The following is a 12,157-nucleotide window of genomic DNA, read 5'->3' as shown; positions in this document are numbered from 1 at the left end:
GGCCAGTGTCCGGCTGGTCAGTATTCGCCAGATGGGTTCCGTCCCTGTAACCCCTGTCCCCTGGGCTCCTTCCAGCCAGAGCCTGGCCGTGTACTCTGCTTCTCCTGTGGAGGGGGCCTCATGACCAAGTACGAGGGCTCTGTCGCCTTCAGGGACTGTGAGGCCAAAGGTAACAGAGAGAGAGAGAGAGAGAGAGAGAGAGAGAATGTGTGTGTGTGTGTGTGTGTATTACTCTCATGTTTGTGTCTGTGTGTGTTTCTCTCCGTAGTCCACTGTGCTCCTGGACACCACTACAACTCCAGTAACCACCGCTGTATCCGCTGCCCAGCCGGTACCTACCAGTCAGAGTTTGGACAGAACTACTGCATCACCTGCCCTGGCAACACCACCACCGACTTTGACGGAGCCACCAACGTCTCTCACTGCAAGAGTAAGGCCAGTCTCACATTAGTTCATTAGGGCAGTGAGTTATTTTACTGTTGCACATGGTTAGAGGACTGATTTAAGTGTGACATCTCGTTAGACCATAGCCCACAAATGACAAGTTGTCTTGGTGTGACACCTGCTAAAACATTTCAGTTTCCTCTGTGTACTCTTAAGCCAAGAATTCCCAAACTTTTTCACTCAGGGTCTTCCTTCCAGCATTTGGGAACATCCCGTGCACGTGCCACGTCTATTTCTATGGGCACAGGCACTGTTCATGACAAACTGTTCACACCTCTCTTGCAGGTTTAAAGCGTATTTCCTGCAATTCTACACATTTTGTCAAGAAAATGTTGTAGTTTTTAAGCACATTTTCATGCAATCCTATACATTTTTCCATGTCTAATGTGTATTCATGTGATATTTGAGTGACAAAAAAAATTACAACAATATCTATGGACTAAAAAACCTAAATATAAAAACAGTAGCTGACATGGGCTTGATCTGGACCTCACCCCACAGTTTGGGAACCATTGCTCTAAGCTATAAATGTGTTCCTTGCTGCTAAATTAGTTCAATTCAAAGCCATGGTCTCCAGTGCACCCTGCCTCATCCAAGTCTCTTCTCCCTGTCTCAGACCAGGTGTGTGGCGGTGAGCTGGGGGACTTTACAGGATTTATTGAGTCTCCTAACTACCCCGGGGACTACCCGTCCAATGTAGACTGTATCTGGACCATCAACCCCCCTCACAAGAGACGCATCCTCATCGTGGTGCCTGAGATCTTCCTTCCCATCGAAGACGAGTGTGGAGACGTGCTCGTCATGAGGAAGAGTGGTACGCACAACCAGAAAGTCATCGTTAATGTGCCAGCCAATCAGACAGCGTGATATTTAATTTCATCAGCTAGCCAGCCAATTCGATTATTACATTAATTGTAGTTAGTCTATCTTGCTATTTTAATATTCATCAAGTATTATTTCAGCTGATTCCAAACTCTTGGTTGGTCCATCTGTCTGTCAATTACATTTAGCCCCTTCCTCTTCTTCCCTTAGCTCTGCCCACCTCCATCACCACCTATGAGACGTGTCAGACGTACGAGCGACCAATCGCCTTCACCTCCCGCTCACGCAAGCTCTGGATTCAATTCAAGTCCAATGAGGGCAACAGCGGCAAGGGCTTCCAAGTCCCTTATGTCACCTACGATGGTCAGTCTGCTGTAACTTCTACACTTCTAAGCTCCTCAGACTCCCTAACATTCACCTGTGCCTTATTAAGTCAACTATAATGTACAGCGTGACACGGTGTGTTTGATGGTGGAATATTAGTACACTTTGAGTGAAAAGGCGGCAGGCGGCAGCCAGCTGAATGCTGAATGCCGTAACGATGTTTTTCATCCTGTCTGTTGTTTTGTAGAGGACTACCAGCAGCTGATAGAGGACATTGTCCGGGACGGCAGACTCTACGCATCAGAGAATCACCAAGAGATACTGAAAGTAAGCAACTCTCCATTATGTCCAATTACTGTATATTATGTTTTGTAATTAATAGATACTACTATACAGTGTACAGTATATTATCTCGAGGCGTATCGGGTAGCCTAGTGGTTAGAGTGTTGGGCCAGTAACCGAGCTGGCAAGGTAAAAATCTGTCGTTCTGCCCCTGAACTAGGAAGTTAACCCACTCTTCCCTGGTAGGCCATCATTGTAAATAATAATTTGTTCTTAACTAACTTGTCTAGTTAAATAAAGGTAAAAGAAAAATCTTCACTGATAACACCCTCCTCCGTCTGTCTCTCTGTCTCTCCCTCCCCCTCTCCTCCCTGCAGGATAAAAAACTGATCAAAGCCCTGTTTGATGTTCTGGCTCACCCCCAGAACTACTTCAGGTACACGGCACAGGAGTCCAAAGACATGTTCCCCCGCTCGTTCATCAAGCTGCTGCGCTCCAAAGTCACACGTTTCCTACGGCCGTACAAATAAACTGCCACGCCCCCTGTTTGTTACCCAGACGCTTACCCCTTATGCTTATCCAACGTCCCCTTTCCACCGTCTACTCCTCCCGCCTCTTCACCTACGTCCTTACCCCTGTCAACATCCTCATATGTCTTCTACTCCCCCACGTCTATACCCTTACATCTCTCCTACAACCCAACCCGCCAATCTATCCCTCTCTTCTACACCCCCTCTACTCTGAAACACTTCTTCTACACCCCTATACTTCTCTTACACCCCCCAACCCTACCAGGAGTTCCTCGTGCTCGCTATCCCAGCATTCCCTGCACAGGAACAGAGAACCGTCTCCCTCTTTTTGTCTGCAGTCCTCATTTCCAGCTTCCCCCCTGTACTTCTGTTTTGGTTTGGTTTGTTTTTGTGTTGTTGTTGTTGTTGTTTTGGTTATATTTATATGTGTTAGAACTTGCAGAAGCCCACAACATGGATGTTTGATATATATGTACGTATACAGACATGTTGGCTACAAGTAAAATGTATGTGTATGTATGTACGTATGTATATTTGTGTTTGTGTGAGCATACGTATGTGCACGTAGATGGTGTGTGAGAGTGACGTCACACGCAGGTACATTGATGTATCGTTATTGTGTTATTTTAAAAGGCCCCTGGCGTGCACACACAAAAAAGAAAACGATTGGTGCACTTAAATCATATTTTACATCCACATTTTCACATGGGAAATCGTTTCGAAAGACATTTCTAATTTCAGCATCCCAGACCATTCCACCTCAAACTGAGTACAGTGAACGAATAAGTTTGATTTTCAAAAAAGTCGCTTTTTAATTTTATTTTGACAGATATATAAGAAGATGAAAAAAACTACCTGCAAGTAACAGACGTTGCTATAGAGAGAAATGTATGTGATGTAACTCATATTTGGAACTTTAATTGCACTTGAATTTTATATTGTGAACTGTAGAAAAAAATCTAAGTTACATTATTCCTTATGTTTTGTGTTGTATAGAAATGTTTCACCTTGGTTGTAGCAAAGAGAGAGACAAAAATATGTCCCCTTTTGTTCTCACAACAAAAAAAACAGCATTCAATATCTTTAGACAGACACCATCAAATCCACCCATTTGGCCTGAAAAGCAGTATTGCCAGTAAGTAATAATTTAAAGGGAAATGTCCTTAATGACCCACTACTATTTTAGTTGTGTGTGTGCTCCCATCTCCTAACTCTGCCTCATCCCTTTAAGACCCTCGTGACTAGCTGCCAGAGGAAAGGGGTGTTTTGTGTAAAGCTTCTTTAATGATGGCACTAAGTGCACACTCAAAACCACCTGCTTTTTACGAGTGTCCACTCTCAATCTGTCCTATTTGGACTTCTCCCAGTTTCTGTAAGTCATCAACCTAGACTGTTGATTTAATATCTATAACACATCTGTTAGTTTGTTTATATTTCTGCACAATGCAAGTGGAGAAAATATGTATTGTATGATGACGAGACTGTTGATTTGGAGGTGAATGTAGTAGCAGAGAGACAGAGGTCGGTTTGAAAGTATTGTGATGTCTATGAGAGTATCTGTATGTACATAGCACTTGCAACTGTAACCATAACCCAGAAAGAGCCCAAACTGACCTCAAATAGTAAAACGTTCTGACAAAATATTACTTTCATTGTTCTCCCCCTTATAACACTCTCCCAGCAGAGTCTGTCTAAGCAATAAGGCCCGAGGGGGTGTGGTATATGGCCAATATACCACGGCTAAGGTCTGTTCTCTGCACGACGCAACGCGGAGTGCCTGGACACAACCCTTAGCTGTGGTATATTGGCAATATACCACAAACTCCTGAGGTGCCTTATTGCCATTATAAACTGGTTACCGACGTAATTACAGCAGTAGAAATAAATGTTTTGTCATACCCGTGGCATACGGTCTGATATACCTGTCAGCCAATCAGCATTCAGGGCTCGAACCACCCAGTTTATAATGTCTGATATACCACGGCTGTCAGCCAATCAGCATTCAGGGCTCGAGCCACCCTTTTTATAAACAGTACATCTATTACACACCTATTAAACTGCTAATACTCCACTACTACACGGTTATAAACAACTTAAATTCTTTGTGCTGGGCACAAGAATGATAAGCATAATTATCTGGCTTGTATCTTCTTACCTAGAGGCCATATACTGAAGGCCAATGATATGGGAACAGATATAGTCACTCATTCATAAATTCTGCATTGTGCCCTAGCACTGATCCAGGACCTGTTCATCCCAGTCTAATTGTGACCCCCACTGTTGTGTGTAGAGCAATTTCTTCTGATGAGGTGTCAGTGTTCTGTTTGACAGAATCTCTACACAAGGACATTACAAAAATCTCTCAAATCAGAATGATAACTTGGCCCATGTAGGGTTGTGTCAGAAAATGTTACTGGTCTTCAAAGCAAAGCTCATTGGAGGAGGTGGTCCGGGGGAAGGACCTTGCAACCTCTCCTCCAATGAGCTTTGAGTGGATTTGAGCTAACAAGGGTGGAGGAAGCATGGATTTGACAGCTAATAATGTTTTCAGATGCAACCAAGGTGTTTGTCCACTCAGTCCACTCAAAATGGTTGCCGCCCGCAGAGGTGTAGCTAATGTTGGTACGGTGCGCCCACTTCCTGTTGAGGGATGTTTTGGGCGTTTAGTGTGTTTGATGATGATGATGATGATGATGATGATGAAAATCGGTATGGAATGCAAAACCATGTATGACTGACTTTTCCGGAGAATGTATTCTATTCTATTGTGTGTGTGTGTGTGTGTGTGTGTGTGTGTGTGTGTGTGTGTGTGTGTGTGTGTGTGTGTGTGTGTGTGTGTGTGTGTGTGTGTGTGTGTGTGTGTGCGTGTGTGAGACAGTGTGATACAGAAAGAGTGTATGTTCTGTGTATGTGTGTGAGAGAATGAGACAGCTTGTGTCCGTGTGTGAGTAGCTTGTGAGATCGAGGTGGAGAAAGAGAGATACTGTATGTAGGTACTTTAGTCCATTTTATAGAGGGATAATTTTTACGTTTGTGTTAGTCGGTTGTACCCAAAGAGAGAAACTGTATCACAGTGTTTTGCCATTGTTTGGTCCATGAAAATCCAGTAAAGAACAAATTCAAATAAAACAGTAGCAGAAGAACAACTCCACCATGCTCTGTGATCTTCCCTTGTTTAAATGTTACTTGTTACACCTTACTTTGCCCTTTTCTATATTATCTAGCATCTTTTGTCTCCATGGGTGACTGCAGGGCACCTTACACACACTGAAATATGTAGCTGACTGTGCCTATATTGCCCTTATTTCAAAATGAGGATAACGGTTCTGAGGATATAGACAACACACAACCCAAAGTGCAAATTGACACTGAGTCAAAGTTCATTTTCTTGTAAGATATTTATTTTATTTTTCCTTTGGTCTTGAGCACATAAATGCAGTATTCAATTATCCCTTCTCTGCACCTTTATTCTATAAATCTGCATCTATTGGAAGAACCTATTGGAGGCTGTGTAAGAAGTCTGGCTGAATTCACATCACAGCGACGTTAGCATTTTGGTTTCTTACATTAGCTGCAGCATTAAATGAATCTGACAGCCAAATCTGGTAATTTCTTTTGAACTTTACAGGACTTTATCAATGCTGAGAATCTCCAGGCAAATGAGAGAGTGGTAAATGTGTAGATTAGGTCTTATCTTCATGCCTCTCCTCTTTTCTTACAATATTTATTTTTCAGCACCGGCATCCGTTTTTTATGTTCATTGTGTATGAATTAAAGTCAGAGTTTAGATTGAGGACATCTAGTTTGTTGTTCATTGACTTCAGCTTCTTCTTTTAAATAATGTTTTCAAGAGTAGTTGAGTTTAGTAATAGGCCCTAGTCTCCAAAGGCAACATATGTTTAACCAGACGGTGTCGCATTTACACAAATTATAAAGACATCAGCTATGCCTACTCAATAACTATTCTATGTCCACATTTGCAACATGATAATTCTTATAAATTGTAGGTGTACTTTTGGAGCCATTCCTATTTGTAAAACGGTCAATGTAGGTTAAGGAGAATACATTTTCATATCATTGTTTTGCAACTGTAATCTGTTGAAAATAATGAAAAGTTCCCCTGAAGCCAAGGTCAGTTGGGTTGCAGACATCCATCATGACACCTTGCAATGTATTTGATGTATTCCAGAACTAGTACAACCGATTCAAATAGCCTAATGATTAGTTGACCGGGTGTACTTGTACTACAATACATAAAAATTAGTGGGACTGGTTTGGGGTAAACTAATCCAGAATAGGTTAGAGAAACACAGGGCTATGGTAAGGATGAAACTAGGCCAAATGTGAGAATATAAAGTAAAATGTATGTAATTGTTGGTTCTACATTGATCTTAATTGATCTTAATGAAATGCAGTTTAATTCTGCATCTGTGATAGATGGACATGATAGAAAAACAGAGACGAATCTCTGATATTGTACAGCTCAAACTGTCTGTCAGACATGAATTGATTCGTGCTCAGACCTCCCCTTTGCACATTTTCATTGAGCTGTTCATCCAACAGAAGGCTCCAGAACATATCAGGGAGAGGCGGGAAGACACAGAGCTCGAGCACATTCAGCACAAGAGGCGGGAGATGAAGTGTTTCCACGAGAGCCAAAGCGCAAACCAGGTGCACCACGCGCTGCACTTTCAAACAGACCAGCGCAACTCGCTAGCTGCTCCCTCTCCGCTGTCCGCTCCTCTATCAGACCCACGGGACTTCACTGGTCCATCCCTAACCTGACAGGCTCAGCTCATCGGACCGGGAGACCGGGCGAACGCAGGTAGGTTAGATGCCGCGGTGGCTGCTTGCATGCAAATTGGTGTTGCCTATGTTTTGCATAGCAGGCTACAGGATTAGTACGATGACAATCCGAAATAGAGATTCTTGATTTCGATTCTATTCTAATGTGTATTTTTTTATATCGGAAATGTTTTTGTTTTTTTACTTCACGTAGCCTAAAGTCTAGTAAATCTAGTCCAAGATGGTGATTTCGGACAATGCCACTCTCCTCTCTGTGTTAGCTTGACCACCAGATTGTTTTCATTATGTACAGTGTCTTCAGGAAGTATTCACAACCCTTGACTTTTTCCACATTTTCTTGTGTTACAGCCTGAGTTTATAATTGATTAAATACAGATTTTGTTGGTACTGGCCTACACACAATACCCCATAATGTCAACGTGGAATTATGTTTTTACAAATTAATAAAAAATTAAAAGCTGAAACCTCTTCAGTCAATAAGCATTCAACTCCTTTGTTATGGCAAGCCTAAATACATTTAGGAGTAAATTATCTTAACAAGTCACATAATATTGTGGAAAGACTACCTCATCTCTGTATTCCACACATACAATTATATGTAAGGTCCCTCAGTAGAGTAGTGAATTTCAAACACAGATTCAACCACAAAGACCAGGGAGGTTTTCCAATGCCTCTCAAAGATGGGCACCTATCGGTAGATGGGTAAAAAAAAGACATTGCATCTATATACCTTTGAGAATGGTGAAGTTATTAATTACACTTTGGATAGTGTATCAATACACCCAGTCACAACAAAGATACAGGCATCCTTCCTAACAAACTCAGTTACCGGAGAGGAAGGAAACTACTCCGGGATTTCTACTATGAGGCCAATGGTGACTTTAAAACATTTACAGAGTTGAATGGCTGTGATAGGAGAAAACTCAGGATGGCTCAACAACATTGTAGTTACTCCACAATACTAACCTAATTGACAGAGTGAAAAGACGGAAGCCTGTACAGAATAAACATATTACAAAACATGCATCCTGTTTGCAACATGGCAATAAAGTAATACTGAAAAAATGTGGCAAAGCAATTACCTTTTTGTATGAATACAAAGTGTTATGTTTGGAGAAAATCCAATACAACACATTACTGAGTACCACTCTCCATATTTTCAAGCGTAGTGGTGGCTGCATCATCTTATGAGTATGATTGTAAATCGTTAAGGACAGGAGTTTTTCATGGTTAAAAATAAACGTAATGGAGCTTATCAAGGATACAGTGAATGTTCCTGAGTTGCCGAGTTACAGTTTTGACTTAAATCTACATGTAAATCTATGGCAAGGCTTGAAAATGGTTGTCTAGCAATGATCAACAACCTATTTGACAGAGCTTGAAGAATTTTGAAAATGATAATGGGCAAATGTTGCACAATCCAGGTGTGGAAAGCTCTTCGAGACTTACCCAGAAAGACTCAGCTGTGATCACTGCCAAAGTGGCTTCAACAAAGTATTGACTCAGGGGTGTGAATACTTATGTAAATATTTCTGATAGTTCTGTATTTCATTTTCAATAAATGTGGAAACATTTCTAAAAACATATTTTCACTTTGTGATTATGGGGTATTTGAATTCAAGCTGTAACACAACAAAATGTGGAATAAGTCAAGGGGTATGAATCATTTGTGAATGCAATGTATCACATTTCTCTCTGTTTGATGCTAGATCCAAATAGCAGAACCACAGTATGCTACATAGCCTATATCTATCTGGTCAATGCCACAAAGAACCATGAAATGCTACATAGCCTATATTTATCTGGTCAATGCCATAATCAAGTTTCAGAACAGCTCTGCCAACAACCCCTCAAGCGGTTGATGAGTGTTTACTTGGGGTCCTAACTACAACTAAATTGAATTCTAACACCCAAAAAAGCAATGTCTTACGAATATACATTTTAAGTTTATATTATTCACATTTAGAAAGACAAAGACAACTATTTAATCTCCATGCCTTTGTGTTTTGGTGACTATGCTCTTCTAAACTACACAAAATAGCCTTCTGAAGTAGGCTAACACCCAAGAATAAAGGCTTGACATTATATCTGATTTCATTGATTTGTTTGTAATTTAGTTTAGTAAGATTTAGTGAGATAACTGGATATAATTAAAATTAATGACGATTGTTGTGAAAACAAGAAACTAAACCTTCATATAAATGCCTCAAATCAACTTGTTTATGCGAGATTACTTGGAATTACTTAATTGCCTTATTAACCAGATGTGAATTACTTTCCCAAATGTGGATCTTGTAATGTTTGTTCTCTTCATTTGACAGAGTGGTTCTCCTTTAATGCATGTGCCCCTCTCTCACTTTGTTAACATGGGACACGGGTGAATTCTGCCAATGCCTTGTCAAGTTCAAAGTCAGCCAGACGTGCACACTCAGTGCTATATGCTATAGCCTTGTAGGAATCAGTCATAGCCTGTCAACAGGACTTGTAGCCTAGACACACACACACACACACACACACGCACACACACATACACAGTCCATTTTTACACAGCATAAAGAATCTAACCAACATACATGACTAATGGTGTGTGTCCGTACCAGGGCGTGGAATAGCCTACCAGTGAAACGAAGGAACATTGTCACACAATTTTATGGGACTGCTTCTCACAGTCGTTAAATCTGAGTGTGTCGTCTGTGCCGAAGAAGAGTGTGCATCAATCAATTCCGCCTCACGCCTATTCATTTATCAAACCGTCCCTCTTCACCATGTTCTCTGCTACATCTTTCTTCATCATTCTTCCTGTAGACAAGGTCCTGTTCATGTTAATACGGCCCTGTCCCTTTGTTCCTAGTCCCAGTGTAATCCTCTTCTATTCTCACTGTGTTCCATGCTCTCAGCATCTGCCAATGCACCCTTCTGCTCTCATTCACTCAGTGTGAGGACTGTTGGCACTGCCACTCTCTCTCTCTCTCTCTCTCTCTCTCTCTCTCTCTCTCTCTCTCTCTCTCTCTCTCTCTCTCTCCCCCTCTCTCTCGCTCTCTCTCTCTCCCTCTCACACACACACACACACACACATACTGTACATACATACATACATACATACATACATACATACATACATACATACATACATACATACATACATACATACATACATACATACATACATACATACATACATACATACATACATACATACATACCTACATACACACACAAGAGTATGCCTGTGTGAGTCATGGTGTTAAGTGTGTATAATTAGGAAATGGTGTGTGTGGCCGTTTTCACATGAATGACATGGCACACTGACATCATAGCAGCACAATCCAGGATAAATCCAGTTCCCCCACTCATCCCCAAATGATCACCCTCCTTCCTTACATCCCTCCCTCACCATCTTACAGGATCCGTATGAAATCCTACTAGAATCCCAGAAGCAGAGCTGTAATTTAAAGGCAGTAGTAAATGTGATATCTGCTTGACAGTGTAACAGCCTTAGATGCTCTTAGGGGTTGGGTTATGTTGCTTTGGTGGATAGTGATTTATTTACATTCTTAACTGCGCATTCCAGATTGGCGTTGTATTTCCACTCAGTGGTTCTGTTCTCTGTGTGTGCAGGAGTAGGGGGACACTGAGCCGGAGTTGGAGGGGGGACATGCTCGCTCAGCAACCCAGCATAGTTTCTTCAAGGTGGGCCAAGCTGTGACAGAGGGCCTCTCTCTGGTGAGCCAATCCGCAACCCTGACCGCTCCAGCAGGCCTCACTCCCAGTCCTAACTACTGTGTGTGCCAGGACCAGGCCACCTCCAGCCCAGGCCAGACCACGTCTACCCCAGGCCAGCCCAGAGTGGGTCAGCCCCAGCCCAACCCACCACTTCCCCAGTCCAGTAGCGGCCCAGGCCCAGGCTCCAGAAGCATGGCCTTCACCCTGTCAGAGATCATGGCTGCACGGCGGCAGCAGCAGTCCCAGGCCCAGCGGGCGGCAGGCAGGGTGGCCGTGGAGGTGGATGAATACAGCACCAACCCCACCCAGGCCTTCACCTTCTACAACATCAACCAGGGACGCTTCCAGCCCCCGCACGTACACATGTAAATAGAACACATGCATGCAGGCAGGCAGAAGCACACCCCTGCGGATATACATAGGCATACACATAAGCTGGCATACACACTACATATGTTCAGACACCTGGTCTCTATGTCTCTATCTCTGTTCCCAAGCCCTTCTCTATTCCTCTATTCCCGTCTCTCCCCTTTCTCCCTCTTTCTTTTTCTTTGAGACCCATCCTTTCTGCATGCTGTTATTTGCTCTCTCATTCCATTTCTCTCTGTCCCTCTGTCCTTCTTTCAGTCTCTGTGTGATGGTGGAGTGTTGAGGGCTTGCTGTATACCTGGAGGAGAGCTCACTAAAGTGGGCCACTGTTATTCACCAGCTCCCTTCTCCCTCTGGAGACTCTCTGGGGCTGCTGCACACTCACAGAAACTCCCACAGGACTCTCTCTGTCTGTGCTTTTCTTTCTTTTCCTTTTCCTTGTTGTGGCCGACCTCTCCATTTTTTCCCACTTTTCATTTCTCTCTTTTTTCTCTCTTTTTGACTTTCTATAAGGGATGGTGATGGATAATGATCCAGACTACATTAACACTGCAAATCTGCTTCTTCACTTTGAGACTTCCCATTGTTTATCTGTCTTTCTCACGCTTTTCTCCATTCTCTCTCTCTCTCCTTCGTTCTCTCTCGACTTTAGGGTGGACCCCCTGCCCCACGACACTCCCAAGCCGCCAGGTTACACCCGTTTTGTGTGTATCTCAGACACCCACTCCCGTACGGATGCCATTCAGATGCCCTATGGAGATGTGTTCATCCATGCTGGAGACTTCACAGAGCTGGGCCTGCCCTCTGAGGTCAAGAAGTTCAATGATTGGCTAGGTAAGACTGACCAATCACATCAA

At 42.7% G+C, this 12,157-nt stretch overlaps 2 protein-coding genes across 10 annotated transcripts in view; both read left to right on the top strand.

The window, feature by feature from the left end:
• Nucleotides 1-5,553, top strand: part of LOC135515949 (signal peptide, CUB and EGF-like domain-containing protein 1) — a 135,137-nt gene extending 129,584 nt beyond the window's left edge. For 8 of the 9 annotated variants that reach the window (XM_064939838.1, XM_064939840.1, XM_064939839.1 and 5 more), the window contains 6 exons: nt 2-169; nt 269-430; nt 1,061-1,258; nt 1,477-1,629; nt 1,838-1,917; nt 2,250-5,553. In XM_064939838.1, the coding sequence (XP_064795910.1) occupies nt 2-169; nt 269-430; nt 1,061-1,258; nt 1,477-1,629; nt 1,838-1,917; nt 2,250-2,402 (914 nt within the window). In that variant the 3' untranslated portion in view covers nt 2,403-5,553. The remainder of the gene's footprint in view (nt 1; nt 170-268; nt 431-1,060; nt 1,259-1,476; nt 1,630-1,837; nt 1,918-2,249) is intronic. The other variant, XR_010451878.1, reaches the window with a different exon arrangement.
• Nucleotides 5,554-6,969: 1,416 nt separating this feature from the next.
• Nucleotides 6,970-12,157, top strand: part of LOC135515325 (metallophosphoesterase domain-containing protein 1-like) — a 36,560-nt gene continuing 31,372 nt past the window's right edge. The window contains exons 1-3 of the mRNA XM_064939006.1: nt 6,970-7,227; nt 10,827-11,296; nt 11,953-12,134. Coding sequence (XP_064795078.1) covers nt 11,124-11,296; nt 11,953-12,134 — 355 coding nt within the window. The 5' untranslated portion in view covers nt 6,970-7,227; nt 10,827-11,123. The remainder of the gene's footprint in view (nt 7,228-10,826; nt 11,297-11,952; nt 12,135-12,157) is intronic.

The sequence above is a fragment of the Oncorhynchus masou genome, chromosome 27, assembly GCF_036934945.1.
Source record: "Oncorhynchus masou masou isolate Uvic2021 chromosome 27, UVic_Omas_1.1, whole genome shotgun sequence".
In the NCBI taxonomy this organism is placed as follows: Eukaryota; Metazoa; Chordata; class Actinopteri; order Salmoniformes; family Salmonidae; genus Oncorhynchus; species Oncorhynchus masou.
The sequence above is the reverse complement of the archived record's forward strand: the minus strand, read 5'-3'. Positions and strand labels throughout refer to the sequence as shown.